Source organism: Furipterus horrens, unplaced genomic scaffold, assembly GCF_987537825.1.
Source record: "Furipterus horrens unplaced genomic scaffold, mFurHor1.1.pri manual_scaffold_3, whole genome shotgun sequence".
Taxonomy (NCBI): domain Eukaryota; kingdom Metazoa; phylum Chordata; class Mammalia; order Chiroptera; family Furipteridae; genus Furipterus; species Furipterus horrens.
In genome coordinates, this window is record NW_028327173.1 from 21,183,820 (window position 1) to 21,204,534 (window position 20,715).

Genomic DNA, 20,715 nt, shown 5'->3' on the forward strand with positions numbered 1-20,715 from the left:
TGCATACTTTCTAAGGCGGTGGCGGCAGCGCGGCAGTGGCGGCTCCAACCAGCCCATCGGCCTGACCTCGGCATGGCTGGCTACCTGAGTGAAACGGACTTTGTGATGGTGGAGGAGGGCTTCAGCACCCGAGACCTGCTGGAGGAACTCACTCTGGGGGCCTCACAGGTCACCACGGTGAGGGGCTTCGAGTGGGGGTGGGCCCCCTGTTCCCTGTGCAGGCCCAGCTGCCTCCTCTGATGTGGCCCTCATCTTACTCTTTCACGTATTTCCTATTCAGTCCTTGCTGTTTGCAAGAGACAGGCTCATTTATTCCCAGTTCCTGGTTCTTGCCCCCAACCCTGCCCCTCCTGTTTCCTGCCTTGATGATAGTACCACTCTCACCTACCTAGCCCTAAATCTAGTCAGAAACCTGGGTCCCCCTTCTTTCCCACTCCGTGCCCCCCCCACCCCCAATCTAGGCATCATGTCACCAAGCCCTGTGAATTCAGCCTCCTTAAAATACCCTCCAGTGTGTTCCTCTGGAACCTCTCTGTGTAGTTCAGGCCTCATCTCTCTAAAGACTCTGCAACCTCTTCCCTGCCTCATCCCCCACCCCAACTTGATCACAGCGCTGCTCAAAATTAGAATTCTTTAGCAGTTCCCAGTTGCCTACAGGGTCAAATCAGAACCCCTCCACCTTCCTAGCCCCATTTACAGCCTCTCGCATGGTATATATTATGATCCATCAGAGCTGAATTACTCGGCTCATATGTCCCAAGGATGCCATGTGCCCTATTATCTGTTACCTCTTTGCCTAGAACACCCTTCTCCTGGCCTCTCTCCCTCTTACCTATTTCTACTCATTCCTTATTACTCATCCATATCACCTTTTCCTGTATTTTCTCTCTCCACTGCATTGGGTAGAAACTCCCATGTGGCCATTTGTGTCTCCTAGCATAACGCCTGACACCAAGTGGGCATCAGTAAAAAAAAAAGTGTTGCATAAAGGAAAACTGAGTCCCAGAGAAGGTTTCAGTTATGTGGTCTCATCCATAGCCTCATACATGTCCAGCCCTCAGCAAATCTTTTAGGGCCACTGGTCCATAGGCATGGGTTGCAGTGGCATGGGACTACCTCAGGGCTTCATTGGGCACCAATACATGAAAAACAATGGGCTGTAGGCCATAGCTTTGTCCTTCAAGGAACTGATCTTTTTCTGGAGAAGACAGGTGCATACACAGTTCAGAAGCAAGTGCAAAATGCAGTGGGAGCCTTAAAAGCAGAGTTGCCTTCTTGGTTTGGGGGAGGTGTCATTGGAGACGAAACCTGAAGGTAGATTAGGACTTTGCCAGACACAAGTTGGGGAAGGGTATTCTATGCAGAGGGCATGCTGGCAACAGGCTTTGAGGTGGGAAAATAAATAATCCAGCTTGCAGCTGGATTTTGAGGTACAGTGACGGGAGAGACTAAGGCTGGATTACAGATCTTCAAATGCCAGACTGTGGTGTTTGCCTTCTGTCCGGTAGACTTGGGGAGCCCCAGAGAATTTAGAGCAAGGTAGCTTTGTGGCCACAGCTGAGCTTGGGGCAGATACTTGGGAGGGTCAGGGAGGGCATGCAAAAGGAAGGAGCTGGGTAGGGTCTCACATTCACCCATCTTGTTGTGCAGGGGGAGGTCACTGCCTTCTTCGTGGCCGACCTGGGTGCGGTAGTGAGGAAGCACTTCTGCTTTCTGAAGTGCCTGCCTCGAGTCCGGCCCTTTTATGCTGTCAAGTGCAACAGCAGCCTGGGCGTGCTGAAGGTCCTAGCTGAACTGGGGCTGGGCTTCAGCTGTGCCAACAAGGTGAGCCCCTGCCCCTACCAGCACACTGACCCTTGCTGACTACTGAGCACATACAGGGCTGGGCTGCTGTGGGTGGGCCCTGGGGAGGCAGGGGTGACCTGTAGTTGGCCTCTGCCCTATGGGAGGGCCACTGACTTGCAAGGGGCTTTAAAGGATGAGGGAAGGGAGAAACAAGCATAGAATCTGCGAGCCTTGAAGTTGCAAATTAGAGCCACGTGTGTCCCTGGGGTAGCTGGTCATCCTTTTAAATGGAAGCTTTGAAACTTCTTGGCATAAAGCTATACATGGTATTCTTTTAACTAAAACAAAACAAAGATGCCCTCTTACTGCTGGTTTTATTTTCTTTTATAATCTTAATAATATGAGACTACATTTTCTTAACTAGTCCTTTTAGAGTTTTCTTGCTATTGCTATGTCTATTACCTTTCTAATTTTATTAATGCTGTTGTGTTAATTCTCTCCTGCTCAATTTAGATTTACTTCATTTATTTACTATTATCCTTTATTCATTGAACTCCTATAATGTGCTAGTCACTGTGCGAGGTAGGGTTGGCCACAGAGTAAGACAGACTCTGCTGTCCTTGAGTTGAATGCTTAGCTTATCTGTTTTTCATCGCCATATTAGCTCATCTATTTTAATCCTGTTCTTACTTGAGAAAAGCCTTTAAGCTTTAAAGTTTCCTCAGAATACAGCTTTGGTTATATTTATTTATTCAGCAGACATTTATTGAGCAGCTACTGTGGTACCAAGTACTATTTAGGTGGGGATTTAGTAAGTGAACAAAACAACAAAAAATCTTTTCTTCGTGGAGCTTCCTTTCTAAAATAAGTTAAATAGGTTAAACAATGAAAATGCATAGTATAGCCCTGGCCGGTGTGGCTCGGTTGGTTGGAGTATCATCCTGTGCATCAGAAGGTTGTGGAGGTTGTGGGTTCAATTCCCAGTCATGGCATTATGCCTCGGTTGTGGGTTTGTTCTCTGGTTGGGGCACATAGGAGGCAACCAATCAATGTTTCTCTCTCACATTGATGCCCCCCCCTTCTAAAAACAATAAACATATTTTTTGAAAAAAGATAGTGTATAGCATTTTAGATGGGGAAAATTAAAGTGGGAAAGGGAAGTAGGGACTGTTCAGAGAGAAGATAGCACTTTTAGATAGTTGGGCTAGGGAAGGCATTGCTGAAATTTGAATATAAACCTGAAAGAAGCAAAGAATCATGGATAACTAGGGGAAAGGCATTCTAGGAAGAGGGAACTGCAAGTACAAAGGCCCTGAGGTGACTGGTGGGCATTCGTTGGCGAAATAGTCATTACTGTTATTTTTTGTAATGGCTGGTAATGATTGTTTTGAGTAGGATCCCCTTTAAATCCTTAAAAAACAGCAGCAACAACAACCCTTTAAACCCCTTAAAGACAGCAATGTGGCAGGGTGTTGTGAGGAAGGTTTTAGAAGGCGTTCCTGAGAGGGAAAGGAGAAGAGCTAGCCTGGGTAGGATGACAGGGCTGGGGGATTCCAGTGGGAGACAGGTGTGGGACTGTCAGAAGGAGCAGCTTAACCTTTATCAGAGACTACTAGTAATGCTGCTATTGATAGATGAGTCTCTCTCTCTTGTCACTCCGTTGGACTAGCTCTTGCTTTGCACACCTAGTTTTGTGCATGTGTAACATAAAGCCCTGTGAGGGGCATTGGGGGAGAGGTTGCCACTTTACAGTTGAGAAAATGGGGACCAACTAAGGAGCAGAGCCAGGACTTTCCCCTGTATGCTCTGGGCCTCTGCTCTGGGCAAAGAAGAAGGAGATCCTTTTCTGGGCCCCTTGGTCTCGGGGTGAAGAACAGGACTGAACCCCACTGACTAGAGTAGTCTGCTTCTGGAAATCCAGAGGTGGGGCCCTTGGCCCTCTGGCCTCAGGGGCTGGCCTCCAAAGGATGTTGGGCTTAGAAAGACCTTGAAGTCAGTGGGAGCTTTAAAAGCATCTATAATTGCTGAGTGCTTCTGTTGTGCCAGGTGCTTTGCGAAGCATTTTCTGTGCATGATCTCATTTTATTCTCGAAACAACCCTGTGAGGTAATTACTATTACTATGATTCTGACAACAGTCCTCTGAGGACACATTTAATGTATAATGAAAGCAGGCGCAGAGGTTGAATGACTTACTGGGAAGTGGCTGCTTATGTATAGCAACGGGGTCTCTGATTCTATAGCTGCTGTCTTTTCCAAGATCCTAGGGAGGGGATGGTTGAGCTGGGACCAGCCTGGTGACAGATGCTAACCACGAGGGTTGGGAGAGGCCACGTACCCCTCCTGGTGGGTGCGATCACTCAGACCTTTGGCTGCATTTACTAAGATGTGGCTGTGGGACACCCAGCTTTTCTTGGAAGTCCAAGGCTGCCCTCTTTTGGTCAGCCATAGCCGAGGCTGTGCTGAGCACATGCCTTGGTGGACATTGGCTGAGGGCCCAGCAGTGAGCTGGGGCTGGGTGTACAAGTTTTTGTTAGATGGCTTCCCGGTCAAGGGCACAGACCACACTCTGCACGGAGATCTGGTCTACCCACCTTCCCAAAGACCTTATATCATCTCTCCTGGCCCCATCGCTTGCCCTCTCTTGCTGTCTCCCTTAGCATACTTCCACCTTAAAAAGCCTTTTCTGGACACCACGTTGTCCCCCACCCTCATCCCTTGCTCTTTCTTCATGGCCAAAACGAGTTGGCTACACTGTGTGTCTGCACTCACTTGTAACTTTCCCTTAGCACCCATTCCTTACACCATTGCTTCTCAGCCTCCACTCTCTCTACTCCAAGGAACCTCCTCTTACCAACATTCCCAGTGATCTCCAGGATCCAGTGAAAAGTTTATTTTAAACCTTCATTTTGAGTTATTCAAATAATATATGCATCTATTCATTCACACACACACACACACACACACACACACACACACACACACACGACATCGACTTTATGTCTCCAGAGATAATTGCCATTCTGAATTTGAGTTTGGTGAGTATATTAGTATTTTAAAAATACTTGCAAATATGACTTATAGAGAATATACAAAATATCATGTGATTTTGTTTTGTAATAAAATATAAAAGATGGTCATGTGGTATGTACTGTTTGGCAATAGCTTTCCACTCAGCAGTTTTGGAGAACTGTGTATGTTGAGGCATTTAGACCTTGTTGGGGGCACTTCTTGATCCTCTTATTATTTGGCCTCTCATCAATATTCAATGCAGGGGTCTTTTTTTTTTTTGCTGGTGGTGGTAAGAACACTTAACATATGACCTATGCTCTTACCAAATTTTTAAGTAGTGTGGTTAACTGTAGGCACAATGTTGTATGGCAGATCTCTGGAACTTATTCATCTTGTAGAACTGAAATCTGATGCCCATTGAGTAGCAACTCCCCATGTAAAAACATAGTCTTTTAAAAACATATTCAACAATAACAGATGCTTCTACTTTTAAAGACTTCTGAAGTAGATTAGATGAAAGTGAATGCAGATCTGCCCCTGCCTCACCCTCACTGGGTGCTCTGATAGTTGAGACCACCTGCCATACAGATGTAAGTTGTAGGACAGGCTTTGCTTTGACAGGAATGGCATCATAATCTTGGTAGTGTTCTGCCTCTTCTGGAGATATTCTCTCTCCTCACCTCTCTACAGATCCTGGGTACCAGCTTTTCCTCATCTTCTACCGCTCTCTCAGGATTCTGGATTCTGGCTCAGGCTCCCTACTCTTGTAAACTTTCCCTCTGCTTAGGAATTTCATCTCTTCCCATAGCTTTAAATGCCATCAATATGCCACCACCTCCCATGTTTTGATCTACTACCCAGACCAAATAACCAGCTGCTGGCTTGATAATGTGACAGGATGCCTAGAATCCAGTGTTTTCAAATGCACTCAGGATCCTCCCTTCGAGAAGGGTCCTTTGGAGTCCCACTGAGACATCCTCACCCTGCATCCCCACATGTAATCCACCACCAAGCTTGCCAGCCCTGCCTTCAGGACACATCTCTTTGCCTTCCTAGTGCAAACTTTGTTATCTCTGCCAGGGTAACTGTGATCAGTCTCCCCACAATCCCCTTGGGCCCTTCCAGTAGCCAGAGTGATATGCACTTAAGATTTTTTAAAAATGTATTTATTTATTTATTTTTAGGGGGAGGGAAAGGGAGGAGGAAAGAGAGGGAGAGAAACATCGATATGAGAGAAACATCGACTGGCTGTCTCTTGCGTGCGCCCTGACCAGGAACTGAACCCAGGCGTATGCCCTGATTGAGAATAGAACCAGCAATGTTTTGCTTTGTGGGACAATGCCCAACTGACTGAGCCATGCCAGTCAAGGCCACAGTGATATGCATTTAGACCTTGAATTTAAAATGCAAATGTGAGCATGTCATTTCCCTTTTTGAAACCCTTGAAACTGTTTCCCATCATTTGCAGGATAAAATATGAATCCACATCAGCCTTCTTGGTCTCCCTGTTGGCTCTACCTACCTCCCTGCAACCTCATCTTCCCCATTGTGCACACCCTGCCCAGGACGCTCCACCATCCTCTACCTTACCAGGCTGAGCACCTCTGGCCTCAGAACCTCTGCACAGGCACTTCTACCGGAAACCTTTTTCCTTCCTTCTGTCTTGGCCTGGCCTACAACTCCTGTGGGTTTCAGCTTAAATTTCTGACCCTCAAAAAGGCTGTCCTTCACCTCTCTACCCAGGTCTCCCAATCCACAATCTCTTTAGTATCCTGTACTTTGTCTTCACGGTTCTTATCCATTCCATTATTACTCAGTGTTCACTCATTCCTACGTGTCTTCCCCACCAGCCTGAAGATACCACAGGGTCAGAGAACCTGTCTATTTTATCCACCACTTGTTTTCATTAGCACCTAGCACAGAGCCTGGCAACTCAAGAGAGCTCTAGAAATACTTGTCAGCTCAGGATCGAGGTTGAATTCTTCATTGTACTGTGGTTAAGAGCTGGTGTGCTCAGTTCTGGGTTAGAATTCCAGCTGTGTCCCTTATAAACTGTGTTACTTTGGACAAATCACTTAACCTCTCTAAGCCTCTGTTTCCTATCTCATAAGATTATTATAAAGAATAAATAAGAATGTAAATAAAATATTTGATGCAGTGGCTGGTATACAATTATTTTTTTCCTTTTTAAAATGTATTTTAAAATTATAGTTGACATGTGATACTATACTAGTTTCAGGCGTACAACACAGTGATTAGACATTGATACACCTTACACAATATCAGTAAGGCTAGTACCCATCAGTCACCATACATGGTGATGATATCATTGACTGTATTCTCTCCACTGTACTTTACATTCCCATGACTTATGTATTTTATAACTGGAAAGTTGTACCTCTTATTCCCCTTCACCTTTTTTATTTTTGCCCTCTCCCCCTTCCCTTTCCCTCTGGTAATCATCAGTTTTTCTCTATATCTATGAAGCTGTTTGAATTTTGTCTGGTTTGTTTTTTTGTTCTTTAGATTCCACATGTAAGTGAAATCATATGCTGTTTTTTTTCTGTCAGACTTATTTTATTTAGCATAATAAGCTGTAGGACCATCCATTGTGCTGCAAATGGCAAAATTTCATTCTTTTTTAAAAAAATTATTTTATTTTATTTTTTCCTTTTTTTTCAAGAGGCAGTGTTGGGAAGGGGTACAGAGGAAGGGGCTCATTCTTTTTTATGGTTGAGTAATATTGCATTGTATCTGTATACCACATCTTTTATTTTTTTTACATATTAAAAACATTTTAAAATATTTTATTTATTTATTTTTAGAGAGGAGGGAAGGGAGGGAAAGAGGGAGAGAAACACCAATATGTGGTTGCCTCTCGCATGCCCCTAACTGGGACCTGGCCCACAACCCAGACATGTGTCCTGACTGGGAATTGAACCTTCAGTCTTTTGGTTCACAGGCCTGTGCTCAATTCTCTGAGCCACACTAGTCAGGGCCACATCTTTTTTATCCATTCTTATATCAATGGACAGCTAGGTTGCTTCCATATTTTGGCTATTGCAAATAATGTTGCAGTGAACATAGGAGCACATATATCTTTTTGAATAAAAAATAAATATCCAGAAGTGGGATTTCTGAGTCATATGATAGTTCTATTTTTAATTTTTTGAGAAATATCCATACTGTTTTCCATAGTGGCTGCACCAATTTACATTCCCACCAACACTGCACAAGTTTTCCCTTTTCTCCACATCCTTGCCAGTGCTTGGTATTTCTTTTTGATGGTAGCCATTCTGACAGGTGTGATATCTCAGTGTGGTTTTGATTTTCATTTCTCTATGATGACAGTGGTTATTATTTAAATATTTATAATCAAAGTGAAACCTTTGATCAAAGGTCCCCGAGGTGCTAGCACTGCTTCTTCCTCTTGGCTCATGTGGTGAAGCAGGGAGTGAAACAGCTTCACATCCACTGAGACACAGGGCAGCAGCTCCAGCCCTGGAGTTGGACCTTGGTGTCCCACTCCGCTACTTACTGGCTGTGTCACCACAGGCAGGTGGACTTCTCTGTCCTCTGTAAAATGTGGCCAGTAAATATTTCATAGGATAGTTATAGGCACCCCCTGAGATAATGCGCATAAATACGTCGTGGCGAAAAGTCGCTAAATTAAAATTGGAGTCTTATTACAAACTCAGGGTGGCTAGAAACAGCCCTATGTCTCCTCTCATGGTTCTAAACTGACTTCCTCTCCACTTCCTTCTCTTAGTCATGGAGGGTCAGGCCTGAGTTTGAAAGTTGGTTCTGCGCCGTACTTGCTACATGGCCTCTCTGAGCATCAGTTTCCTTTTTCTGAGAATGGAGCTAATACCCATTTGATGGGGTTATTATTAGGAATAAATAAAAGTGTTAGTCTACAGTAAGAGTTGGCAAACTGGATGGTGAGCCAAATCCAGTCCACTGCTGATTTTGTAAAGTTTTATTGGATCCCAGTCTAGCTCATTCCCTTATACATTGTGGCAGTGGAGTCTTTGTGTCAGAAAATGTATGGCCTACAAAGCCTCAACTATTTACTCTCTGGCCCTTTAGAGAGAAAGTTTGCCAACACCTGATGTAATGTGATAGGTGCTCAGTGACCATGGTTGCTGTCATTGTAATCACCATTGTCTGTATCATCATGCAGACATCAGGTGGAGCAGTGTTCTTTAAAGGTGAGGAGGAGGAGGCCCCGTGGGGAGAGGGGCTTGCTGGAGTCACCCAGCACAGTGCCATGCACATAGCAGGCCTGTGTCAAAAAGACTCCTGGCCTTGTGAACTTTCTAACATATCAACTAACATTCTCTAAGCATTTAAATCCACCAGGAAAATGTATCAGAAGTCTGTTGTCAGGGCCACCATGAGTCCTCATAATGTCTTTGTGTGAATTAGAAAATATACCCCACCCTGGATGGGTAGCTCTGTTGGTTAGAGTATCGTCCCTGTACACCAAAGTTGCAGGTTCGAGCCCCAGTCAGGGCACGTACAAGGAGCAAGCAATGAATGCATAACTAAGTGGAACAATATCAATGTTTCTTTCTCTCTCTGAAGTCATTTAAAAATATTTTAAAAATGTACTCCTTCCTTAAGACACACAATTGTTATAAGTAATATACTGATTTTGTTAGATGCTTTATTATCAGGAGACTGTACTAAATATGCAAATATACCATGTGTCCTCTGTGAATGGGACCCTGTAGGACTGTGCAGTGCAGCACCTGCACAGCTGGACATGGCAGCCCTGCTTGGCCAAGAATGGTGAAGCAGAGTGACCCTGATTTTTGTTTAACAGTGAGGCCCACTTCTTATGGACCTCTGCATGCATAGTGATGACTTTGCCCCTCATCTGTGTTTCCTTGGCTTCTGTGGGGCCCAGCAGGCCCTGGTGCCTCCTCACTTTCACCTTTGGGACTCCACAGGCAGAGATGCACTTGGTCCAGCGCATTGGTGTCCCTGCCAGTAAGATAATCTACGCCAATCCCTGTAAGCAAATTGCACAGATCAAGTATGCTGCCAAGCATGGGGTCCAGCTGCTGGGCTTTGACAACGAGATGGAGCTGGCAAAGGTGGTGAAGAGCCACCCCAGTGCCAAGTAAGCTGAGAGCCACTCATGTGGGGAGGTGGAGAGGGTGGGAGGAGCAGAGTTGGAGCTGAGGACCCTGCCCTGGACCTGGCCATGGTCACAGGAGGTTGGGGTAAGCACCCCTGGACAGGACCCAGCATACCAGGGCCTGACTCAAACAAAGGCAGAAATCACTGATTACAGCCCATGGTGTTACGGATGTCAAAGTCACGGCTGAGTAGTTTCATGAAGGAGGTGGCTTCGGAGGTGGACCTTGCATAATGAATCAAATTTGGGGTGTATCACAGTGAACTGCACAAGCAAATGCATGGAGGTCAAAATAGCCTGGGGCGTTTGAGGGATAAACAGAAGTTTGGTGTGACTGGAACATACTATGGGTGAGGGGTGAGGGAGACAGTGACTGGTTCTGGTTATGGGGCAGGGACCTGATGCAAATGGGCTTTGCAAGGGGTCAGGCTGCACGTTTTGCTCAGGCTGAGGCTCTCACATGGTCATTTGACACCCTGGGGATCCCAGGGAGGGGCCTTGGGATGAAGAGGAGGCCAGGTGGTGGGCCACTCTGCCTCACCCAGAGCAGCTTCCATTTTGTCTGTTATACATGATATTGGGATTCTCAATAAGACTATTTGAAAAATAGAATGGTTTCCCTCTTACAAGGAAAGTTGGAGAAGCCTAGCTGGTGTAGTGGGTTAGTTAGAGGAAGTGGAGCTGCTGGGGAGAACTGGTGAGGTCTTGACCAGGGCAGGGACTGCAGGAAGGGCCCAGGGATGGGTAGGGAATGGATTGGACAGGACTTGGAGGCTGAGTGGATATGCAGAGAGAGAAAGGGGTCAGGGACCTGTGGGGTTGGGTGACTCTAAGCTGCAGAGGTTCACATCCCTCGACTCAGAGAAGAAGTGGTTGGAGTGGGGGAGGCGGGGACTATCCGGCGGAGGTGCGCTGTGTGTCTCCCCAGGATGATTCTCTGCATCGCCACCAATGACTCCCACTCCCTGAGCCACCTCAGCCTCAAGTTTGGAGCATTGCTGACATCCTGCAGATACCTGCTTCAAACTGCCAAGAGGAGCCATGTAGAGGTGGTGGGTGTGAGGTGAGTGTCTGGAAGCCCCACCATCTCCACCCACACCAGGCCCACTGCCTCTTTCCCAGGAACTAATCAATTCTGTATGAGGACTCCTCAAGGTCCTCTAGGAGGACCTGTCCCTGGACCTGGAACTCTGCCATCAGAGAGTTTCCTCTCTTTGGAAAGAAGGTTTGACATGTCCTGCTGCCCCAACGCCACAGTCCCTATGTGTTGTCCCAGAAGTTCCCAAGAGGGACTTGGCTTTGCAGGAGTTTTACCAGCCTGTAGGCTACACCTTTGCTCTGCTTCTATCCCTGCAGGGATGTGGAATAAGTAGTAGCAATGGCCTAACAACATAACTTTCATTTATTCTGTACTTAGGACATTCCGGGCCCTGTGCCAAATGTTTTATGTACATGATCTCACAGCCTTGTGGGGTCTTATCCCCACTTTACAGATGGAAAACTAAAGCCCAGGCAGGCCACACTGCTGACCGAGGGGTACATCCAGATATGGCTGACTCTGGGGTCCTGGCCCTCATCCCAGAAGGCCCAGCCCTAGGGGCAGAATGCCCACTCCTCACTTACCACATGGCCCTCAGCAACCCACTTAACCTCTTAGGTCCTCAGTCATTGCATTTGTCAAATGGGCAGAGTGTTCAATGTGCCTTTCCTGGCTGGGGCTGAGGTGGTGGCACCTGTGGCCCTGCATGTAAGCCGAGGCTTTTCCTCCTTTCCCAGTTTTCACATTGGCAGTGGCTGTCCTGATCCTCAGGCCTATGCTCAGTCCATCGCAGACGCCCGACTTGTGTTTGAAATGGGCGCCGAGCTGGGCCACAGGATGCATATCCTGGACCTTGGTGGCGGCTTTCCTGGAGTGGAGGGGGCCAAAGTGAGATTTGAAGAGGTAACCCTGGGGCTGAAAGTGTCATGTTGAGCTCTGGGGGGTTGGAGTGGGGGCAGGGAGGAGAGGGTTATAATGAAGATAGGAAGCCACTATGAGAGAGTCCTGTGCACTAAGTGCTGTGCTTGGTGCTTTACTTGGATCTTATTATTAACCTTGTGTTACTGCTGAGCAAACCGGGCTCATAGACATTAGTCACTTCCTGAGTCCCCAGTAGAGCTGGCTGCACACGCAGCTCTGCCTGATTTCAGCTCGTGCACATACTTGAGGCTCAACCAGGCTATTTTTGCATGAGTCATAAAGCTCTTTGAAGCTCTGGGCTGATGATAAATCAACTGGGAAGGCAGGAAAAGGAAAGCAAACCTGTCTACCTCCCCATCTGTGAGATGAAATCAAGAAAAATGTGTCATCGCAATCCCCAGTCCAACCACTAGGGGGTGCTTCTCCTTAGTAGAAAGAGCTTCATCCAGGAATATCCACATCAAAGACCTGGCCCTACGAAAATCATCCATGACGGACACAGAGAATTAACCTCACGGATGAGCATCGCAGCGTTGTACATCACGGATTTCCACCGGACTTCCCTGGTCCATCTAGCTCTTGGGAATTGGTTAAATTATGAAACATTCTGATGATGAAAACATTTACTTACATGGAGAGGCCATTCACAGTCTCTAGAATACAACAGGTTATAAAAAACCTGTGTATAGCCCTATCTTGTTTATCATAAAAAATAGTGTTTGTATATATAAAAAAGAATTAAAGAAGGTACTCCAAAAAGTTAACAATGATTAGGTTAATCTGGGTAATGGAATTAGGGGTGATTTTTTTTGTCCTTCTCACCCAAGGACATGCTTACTGATTTTAGAGAAAGGGGAAGGGAGAGAGAGAAAAAGGGAGAGAAACATCGATGTAAGAGAGAAACATCAATCAGTTGCCTCTTGTATGTGCCCTGACAGGAACTGAACCTGCAACCCAGGCATGTGCCTCCAACTGGGAATTAAACCTGCAACCTTTCAGTTTATGGGACAACACTCCAGCCAACTGAGCCACATCAGCCAGGGAAAGATTTTTTTTAAGAATTCTAAAGTTTATTTTTTTCAATTACAGTTTACATTTAATATTATTTTGTATTAGTTTCAGGTGTACAGAAGAGTGAAAATTATACAGTTATATTTTACAACGTGTTATTACAATATTATTGACTATATTCCCTGTGCTGTACTTTATATCCCTGTGACTACTTTGTAACTATCAATCTATACTTCTTAATCCCTTCACCTTTTTAACCAGTCGTCCAACCACCTTCCCTCTGGCAACCATGAGTCTGTTCTCTGTATCTATGAGTCTGTTTCAGTTTTGTTTGTTCGTTTATTTTGGTCTTTAGATTCCATGTCTAAATGAAATGATATGGCATTTTCTCTAACTGACTTTCTTCACTTAGCATAATACCCTCTAGGATGATCCATGCTGAAATTAGGGGTGATTTTGATATCCTTTTTTCTTGTCTGGATTTTCTTTAAAAAACACTTACCAGATTAGTTATTTATGAAAGAAGAATCCACACCAGGGCTTCAGGAAGCTGAGTGCCAAGTGGCATCTTAAGTGCCTCTTCTCACTATGGGGCATTGAGAAGGGTGAGTCACACAGAACGAGGGGCCTGAGCCCGCTCTGCCTCCCACCTACCTTCTTGGCCAGCTGACCCTGGTTACCAGCTGCGGCCTTAGCAGCTAGCTGCCAAGTCCTTTCTGAAATCAAAGAAGCTTCAAGAAATAGACTTGGAGCTGTAGCAAGTCTTCAACATAAACCCCACACTTCAGACATGTAACTGTCCGCCTCCCATCCTCCTACCACCAGATTGTTTCTGTGATCAATTCAGCCTTGGACCTGTATTTCCCGGAGGGCTGTGGGGTGGACATCCTTGCCCAGCTGGGGCGCTACTACGTGACTTCGGCCTTCACCTTGGCAGTCAGCATCATCGCCAAGAAAGAGGTTCTTCTGGATCAGCCTGGCAGGGAGGGTAGGTACCAGGTGGGCAGCAGAGCCCTGTTCTTCCCTGACAGTAGGGACTAGCTGGCTGAGCAGGGTCTGGTTTTAAGGAGTGGGGAATCTAGAGACTGGGTCCTTGCTTTAGGGAAACTTAAAATCAAGTTGCCTCACTCTCAAGACACTTATCTAGCATCTTTTTTTCCTTTGCATGTTCATATTTTGTGAAGATTAAAATAAAAGCAACCTTAAGTAGAATAGATCCTTTATTAACTGCATTATACAGATGAAGAAACTGAGAACAAAAGAAAACACAAGAGAATTGCTTAATAGCTAGGAAGAGATAAAACAGCATTAGATTCCATTTGTCTCCTCTCCTACATACAGCCAGTTGCTTACCCTACTGCGTCTTGTATCATAATGAAAATAATTAATGACAATATATATTTGTCTAAGCCCACTTTACAGATGACAGGTGTAGGCATGGAGCTATTAAGTCACTTGCCCAACGTCACACAGCTGATAAGGGGCAGTGCTAGGATTCAAGTTCAGGCTGGGCTGACTCAAGGTGTCTGCCCACACTGCTAACATTAGTACTCTTCCCTGCCCTTCCAGATAGGTCAGTCCTATCGGCAGTCCCACAAAAGAATCCATATGGAGAGGGGTGGGCTTAAGGTAGAATGTCTTCTGTGTGTGTGTGTGTGTGTGTGTGTGTGTGTGTGTGTGTGGTGGGGGGGCCATTCTTCTGGCCTCCTTTATAGATCTGGAGAATGGTCCTATCTAGTCCCACCAGGAGACCAGGCTTCTCATTCCAGTTCATGCGCTGCCCCAATCATGTGCCTCTGAGCAAGTGGCTTAACCTCTTGGGGTCTTGAGTTTGGGTGGACTGCTCTTCTGCCTTTGCTGGGGCATCAAGAGGCTCAGTTGCAGGCAAGGCATATGTCTTGGGCAGGGTTGCTCAGCTACATGGGTGAGTGTTTCTAGTAAGGCAGTGAACCTCATGTCACAGGAGGGGGCAGGAGCCAGCCCATAGTTGAGGCTGGGGCAGTTCTCCCACTTCAACAGCTCATTAGCCTTGTGGAGCCCCCCATTGTGCCAGCCCCCACTCCCACCTCCTCATCTTGCTACTTGCCCTGTCACTGATCCCTCCCTCCCTGCAGATGAGACCGGTTCTGTCCCCAAGACCATCATGTACCACCTTGATGAGAGCATCTATGGAATCTTCAACTCAGTCCTGTTTGACAACACCTGCCTTACCCCCAACCTGCAGAAGGTGAGCCACTTGGGCCTGTTTTCAACTGTGTGGGAGTGTTTAAATAACATTTTTTTGGTGTGCTGTTATCTAATTTTTATTTATTATTATTATTATTATTATTATCCTTACTAGAGGACATGCTTATTGATTTTAGAGATAGGGGAAGAGAGGGTGAGAGAGAGGGACAGAAAAATCAACGTGAGAGAGGAATATCGACTCGCTGCCTCTTGTACATGCCCCAACTGGGGACTGAACCAACAACTAAGCATGTGCCCCAACCTGGAATCAAACCCGAGACCTTTTGGTTTACGGGATGACACCCCAACCAACTGAGCCACACTGGCCAGGGTTGCTATCTAATTTTTAAAGAGTAAACCATATTCATTGTAGCAAATAGACAATAAAGATGAAGGTTATCACCCATAATCCCACCCCATACAGATTCTTTGAACATTAGATTTATTTTCAGTCTTTAAAAAAAAATGTATTATACTTTTTTCCAATAAGGTTGGGGTCCTATTGTTTTATAACTGCTTTTTCTCACTTAATATGGGGTGTAGCTCTTTCCATGCCATTAACTAATCTCTGACAGCATGCTTTGGATGACTGTAGAATAATTTAACTGATCTAGCTTTAGTGGTTGGCCATTAGTTTCCTGTTTTTGAACACTGTGAGTATATCTTGACATCCATCTCTGATCACTGCTCTGAGGCAAATTCCTAGAAGTAAAAGAAACAGTTCTTCTTTAATGGGTTTTTCCATGTTAATAAGGGAACAGTTATTGACAAAACATTCTGCCTGGCCTGCGAATGCAGCCCAGGGTCTCCCACAGCTCCAGGGGGCATCTTTAACAGGAAACAAAGTCAGACACACCCTGTATTTTCACATCTCTAGGAGTTTGTTTGTGTGGTCCCTCTTCTGGAAGGAAACTTAAGTGCCTAATCAGCACCTAGACTATTGCAAGCTTTCAATAGGTGTGTTACTTTTCTTTTCCTTTCCTTTCTGTCTAGTTTTTCAAGGCCCAGTCAGATGTTAGTTCCTCTTTGTAGCACTTCCTGCCCCTTATCTGTGGCAGGTGGAGGGAGCTCCTCTCCCTCCTCCCAGCACCCACGACTTGATGGCTCCTCATTCTATAGTTATACTATATTGTTCAAGGTCAGGTGTGCTTCTGGAAAACAAAGTAAAGCAAGAGAATAATGAAAACAAAATTCAGAATAATGGCTACCTCAGGAGGGGTTAGGGAACAGGCATGTCATTGGGTGAGCCACATGGGTTTTCAAGATACCAGAAATTTTATATTTCTTTAGCTGGGTAGTGAGTACATCAATATTCATTTTATTATTATTTCCTATATCTTACACATGATACAAACATTCTTTTGTATTAATTAAATATTTAACAAAAATTTCAATCTGTCATTTCCTATTAATAGTCTTTGATAGTCCCCATTTTTCTCTTATCACACTGTTCCTAACATTAAGAAAAATATCTGTGGATTTCAATTAGTAGTAGTTTATTTAATCTATTTATTAACTTGAAAAGAATTCTCCTTTTTATTTTAGTAAGTTTTCCCAGCCAGGAGAGGGTAGAGGTCTTGTCTTGTATTTCTCCCACTAAAGTTTTATTATTTCCTTTGAATAAGTACTATTGTGGCCCAAGTACATCCAGGAACTCAATAATGTAATGCTTTCATTGCTGTTGTTAGTGGAAACATTCCCCTGTGCTTCTGAGCTGAGACACTGGCATGCAGGCTGGCACTCACTGGTTTCCTCTAATAATCACACCACTCCCCTTTGCACTTTCCAGATGCACAAACATGTTTTCTGCAATGTGATATTTTACTTCATTTTCTATATGTTATACCTTTTTCTTTTTTCCCCTAATAGCAATGGCCAGAATTTCTCATGATACATAAAATAGGAATGGTGACAGAAAGCCTCAGACTAGGAGTCAGAAGACATGGGTTCAAGTCCTGGCTCTGCCCTATACTAGCTGAATAACATTAGGCAAGTTACTTAATCTCTCTGAGCCTTGCTTCTCTTGTGTCTTCATCTGGAAAATGAGGGGGATTGACCTTTAATTGCTAAGGTTGCTTCTGGTTCTGAAATGAGGCCATTCTAGTGTATCTCCATTAAGTTACATTTGGCTCCTTATTTTAAATACTCTTCGTTGCAGGGTACTGTTTTGTTTTATCTATAGTTTTAATCAAGAATAGATGCTACAGGCTAACGAGTGTCATGTTGATATGTATTGCGAGAATTAAATTTGAATTGTGGGTCTTTATTTTCCATGTTCTAGTGAAGCCAGTGATTGACTTGTTCATGCTGTCCCCGCCTTCCATGTCAGGAGATTGTTCTCTGAATGTGAGTGTGGATTTGGTTAGCCAAGGATTCATTTTGGACTTTTGCCTCTATGTTCACGTGTGAGAGGTTAACTATAGGTTTTGTTCTCTTTTTGTTGAGATGGAGATGTTTATTAGATATCCAAATCAAAATATCAAATAAGCCATTTGAGAACTCTGTAGAATTTAGGAGAGATAAGTTGAAGATATAAATCTGTGTCTTCCATATAGATTTAAAGCCATGGCATGTAGAGGGTCTTCTCAGCAAGGGAATTAGTGTGGAGAAGTCCACGAACAATTCCTTGGGAAAAGAAGAGAAGGAAGCAGCAAGAGACTGAGAAGCAAGATATCACTGCAAAAGTGAAGAAAGTGGCTCAAGAAGGAAAAGTCAACTCTGTCAAACAGTACTGAAGGTCAAGTAGGAAGAGAATTGGACCTCTCACTCTGGTTATCATAGCTGGCCCTGCCAGGCAGTTACAATGGAGTGGCAAGTGCTGATTGGAGTGCTTTAATTGTAAAAAATAGAAAAGCTGGTATAGAGAACTCTATTGAAGAATTTTATTAAAAAAAACAGTAACTGGAGACAGAAGTGACCTGAGGTCAACCAGTCCTCAGTCATATAAAATATAAGATTTTTAAAAAGTCCTTCTAATTTTCTTGTACTGTTTTAGAATAAGCAAGGAAATCCCACACTGTTATCTTTCAGTTGTATCTACCTACTGGAATTTATTTGGCGGCCAAAGAGTTTCAGCTAATAAAGGGTCACAGGGCATTTAGCTTTTAAGTGCTAAGGAGAAGTTCCTGGAGGTATTACACATATCAGCCTGCCAGGAAAGAAATACGCTTAATAACTTGCCCAGAGCCGCCCCAGTACAGGGTGCTCTAGAGAAAAAGCAAACTGCAGACTTACTAGTTGCTTGCTGTTATCTTTCTTTTTTTCCTTTTTCTGTGCTGCCCTTATTCTTCTCATTTTTGCATTTAAAATATTTTTGTACCCTTTACATAGCATAGGTATGATCAGTTTGTTCTTTAAAAGTTGGGAAATTACATCAGGGCCGTGGGCCGTTCTAAATGTTTGACCTTGTTTCTTCTGTGGATCCGCTCAGATATTGGGCCTCTGAGAAAGTCAGCTGTGGGCTGTGGCTCGGAGGTCCCTTGTCTGGGACGACTCAGTGTTCTGCTACTAACTCCCTCCAGAGCCCAGAGCAGGTCACTTCCTCTCTCTGAGTTTTCCCATCTGTGAAATGGGAATTGCAACAGGCTTCCAGATGCAGTGGGAAGTAGTAGAAGGCAGGCTTTGTACACTAGAAACCCCTGGCCCTCTCTAACAGAGGGGGCCCAGTAGCAGACTAGGCATTTGTATTTTTACAGGTGCTTTTCTGTTTCCATTCAGGTTTTTGACTCATAAAGGGAGCTGAGACTGTCAAGCTTCTTGCCACCCTGTTTTGCATACTCACAACTGTAAACCTACTTTTGGCTCATCCTGTATTCTGCAGATTCTTTTTTTAAGAAAAGGCTTTATATAGCAAAAGGGTAGCTTTACATTATTTCCTGTGAAGTTGTAAAATCTTTTTTCCACTTATTCTAAAAATTTGTACCACTAATAAGAAGTCAGAAAACTCTAACTTATTACTCAAAGGTGTTTTTTTTCCCCCTTTTTTATAGAAGAACCTTTGAAATCTCTTTTTTCAAGGATCCTCGTTGGTACATTTATGTATTCCCCTCAGCCCCCAATACCATCTTTAAAAGTTAGCTTAACTTTTTTTAATGATTAGAGCTAAGGGAAATAATTAAGAGCAATTGAAGTTAATTTTACTTATTAACAAAAAGCTTATAAACAAGAATATTAAGTTAATGAACAAGAATATATGTTTGTCTTCCTTTCTAGCATGTGAGCTTCCTGAGCACAGGAACTTTGGCTTTTTGTGTTCACTAATGCATCCCCAGATCCTATATCAGAGGCTGGCACATATTAGCTGCTTAAAAAATATTTGTTGAATGACTGAATGGATATAGGGTAATTCTCGTCCTTTTTAAAAAATTTATCTTTAGAGGGAAGGGAGGGAGAAAGAGAGGGAGAGAGACATCAATTGGTTGCCTCTCTTATGTGCCCCAACTTGGGACCATGCCTGCAACCCAGGCATGTGCCCTGACTGGGAATCAAACTGGTGACCTTTAGCTTTGTGGGATGATGCTCAACCAATGGAACCAAGTCTGGCAGGGCCTCATTCTCTTTTATTTATTTTAAAATAGATTTTATTTATTAATTTTTAGAGAGAGGGGAGGAGGGAGAAAGAAAGGGAGAGAAGCAACGATGTGAGAGAGAAACATCAACTGTTTCCTCTCTCATGCCCACAACCCAGGCATGTGCCCTGACTTGGAATTGAACCATCAACCTTTTGGTCAGCAAGCCAGTGCTCAGTCCAGTGAGCCACACCAGTCAGGGCCACGGCCTCATTCTTGATGTTATTAAGATGTACATTTTTTTAAAATTAATGAGACTAAGGGCTTATTAACTTTTGTCAAATATATGAAACCTGCTTATGGAACCCGTGGCTTTTCTTTCTCAATTTTACTCATTCCTGCTACTGGCTAAGGTATCAAAATGCCTTTCCTTTTTCCTCTGTTGGTCTCCTTCATCCAAAGAGCTTCCTCCTAGGCTCTTTGGATGGCTTCTATTCATGTCTTCTTTTTCTTTCTTTCTTGCTCTTTGTCTTTCTTTTCTCTCATGTATTTCCCATTCACTCATTTAAAAGCTATTATTCAAGGCAGGACAGGGGAGAGCAGCAGGGGAAAAGGGACAACTATAAAGAACAACAGTCACAAGAAAGATATTATTCAAAAGTACTTATGTATGCCAGACTGCTGCGCTTGGAGGAGGTGGGGGGAACGAGACTGTCATGATCTCTGGGCTCATGGAATTTATAGTCTACAGGCTGAGCAGACACATTTCACAAATGCCTAATTATAAATTAAGGTTAATGCTTATGAAGGCAAAGCTTGGGGTGCATGAAGTTTTAGCAAAGGCTTCCATGAGGCCGTTTTAACTCAGATCTAAAGCAGGCTAAAGCAGGGATCCCCAGCCTCCCTTCTCCCTGTCCATGGTTACTGATCGAATTACCACCTGAGCTCCGCCTCCTGTCACCCCACCCCCACCCCCGCTGTGCCAAAAAGGGAAAATTGGGGATTGGCAGGTTTGGGGCCTCAGGGAAAGCTAGGGTTGCAGAAGGGAAGCAGGGTTCACTTGGGGAG

At 44.5% G+C, this 20,715-nt stretch overlaps 1 protein-coding gene across 2 annotated transcripts in view; it reads left to right on the forward strand.

Annotated features, from left to right (window-relative positions):
• AZIN2 (antizyme inhibitor 2) overlaps positions 1–20,715 on the forward strand; it is a 24,431-nt gene continuing 3,716 nt past the window's right edge. Inside the window, exons 1-7 of one of the 2 annotated variants that reach the window (XM_090269055.1) lie at positions 11–177; positions 1,651–1,824; positions 9,752–9,924; positions 10,871–11,005; positions 11,719–11,884; positions 13,739–13,901; positions 15,028–15,140. In XM_090269055.1, the coding sequence (XP_090125181.1) occupies positions 73–177; positions 1,651–1,824; positions 9,752–9,924; positions 10,871–11,005; positions 11,719–11,884; positions 13,739–13,901; positions 15,028–15,140 (1,029 nt within the window). In that variant the 5' untranslated portion in view covers positions 11–72. Of the gene's footprint in view, positions 178–1,650; positions 1,825–9,751; positions 9,925–10,870; positions 11,006–11,718; positions 11,885–13,738; positions 13,902–15,027; positions 15,141–20,715 lie in introns of both variants that reach the window. The other variant, XM_090269054.1, reaches the window with a different exon arrangement.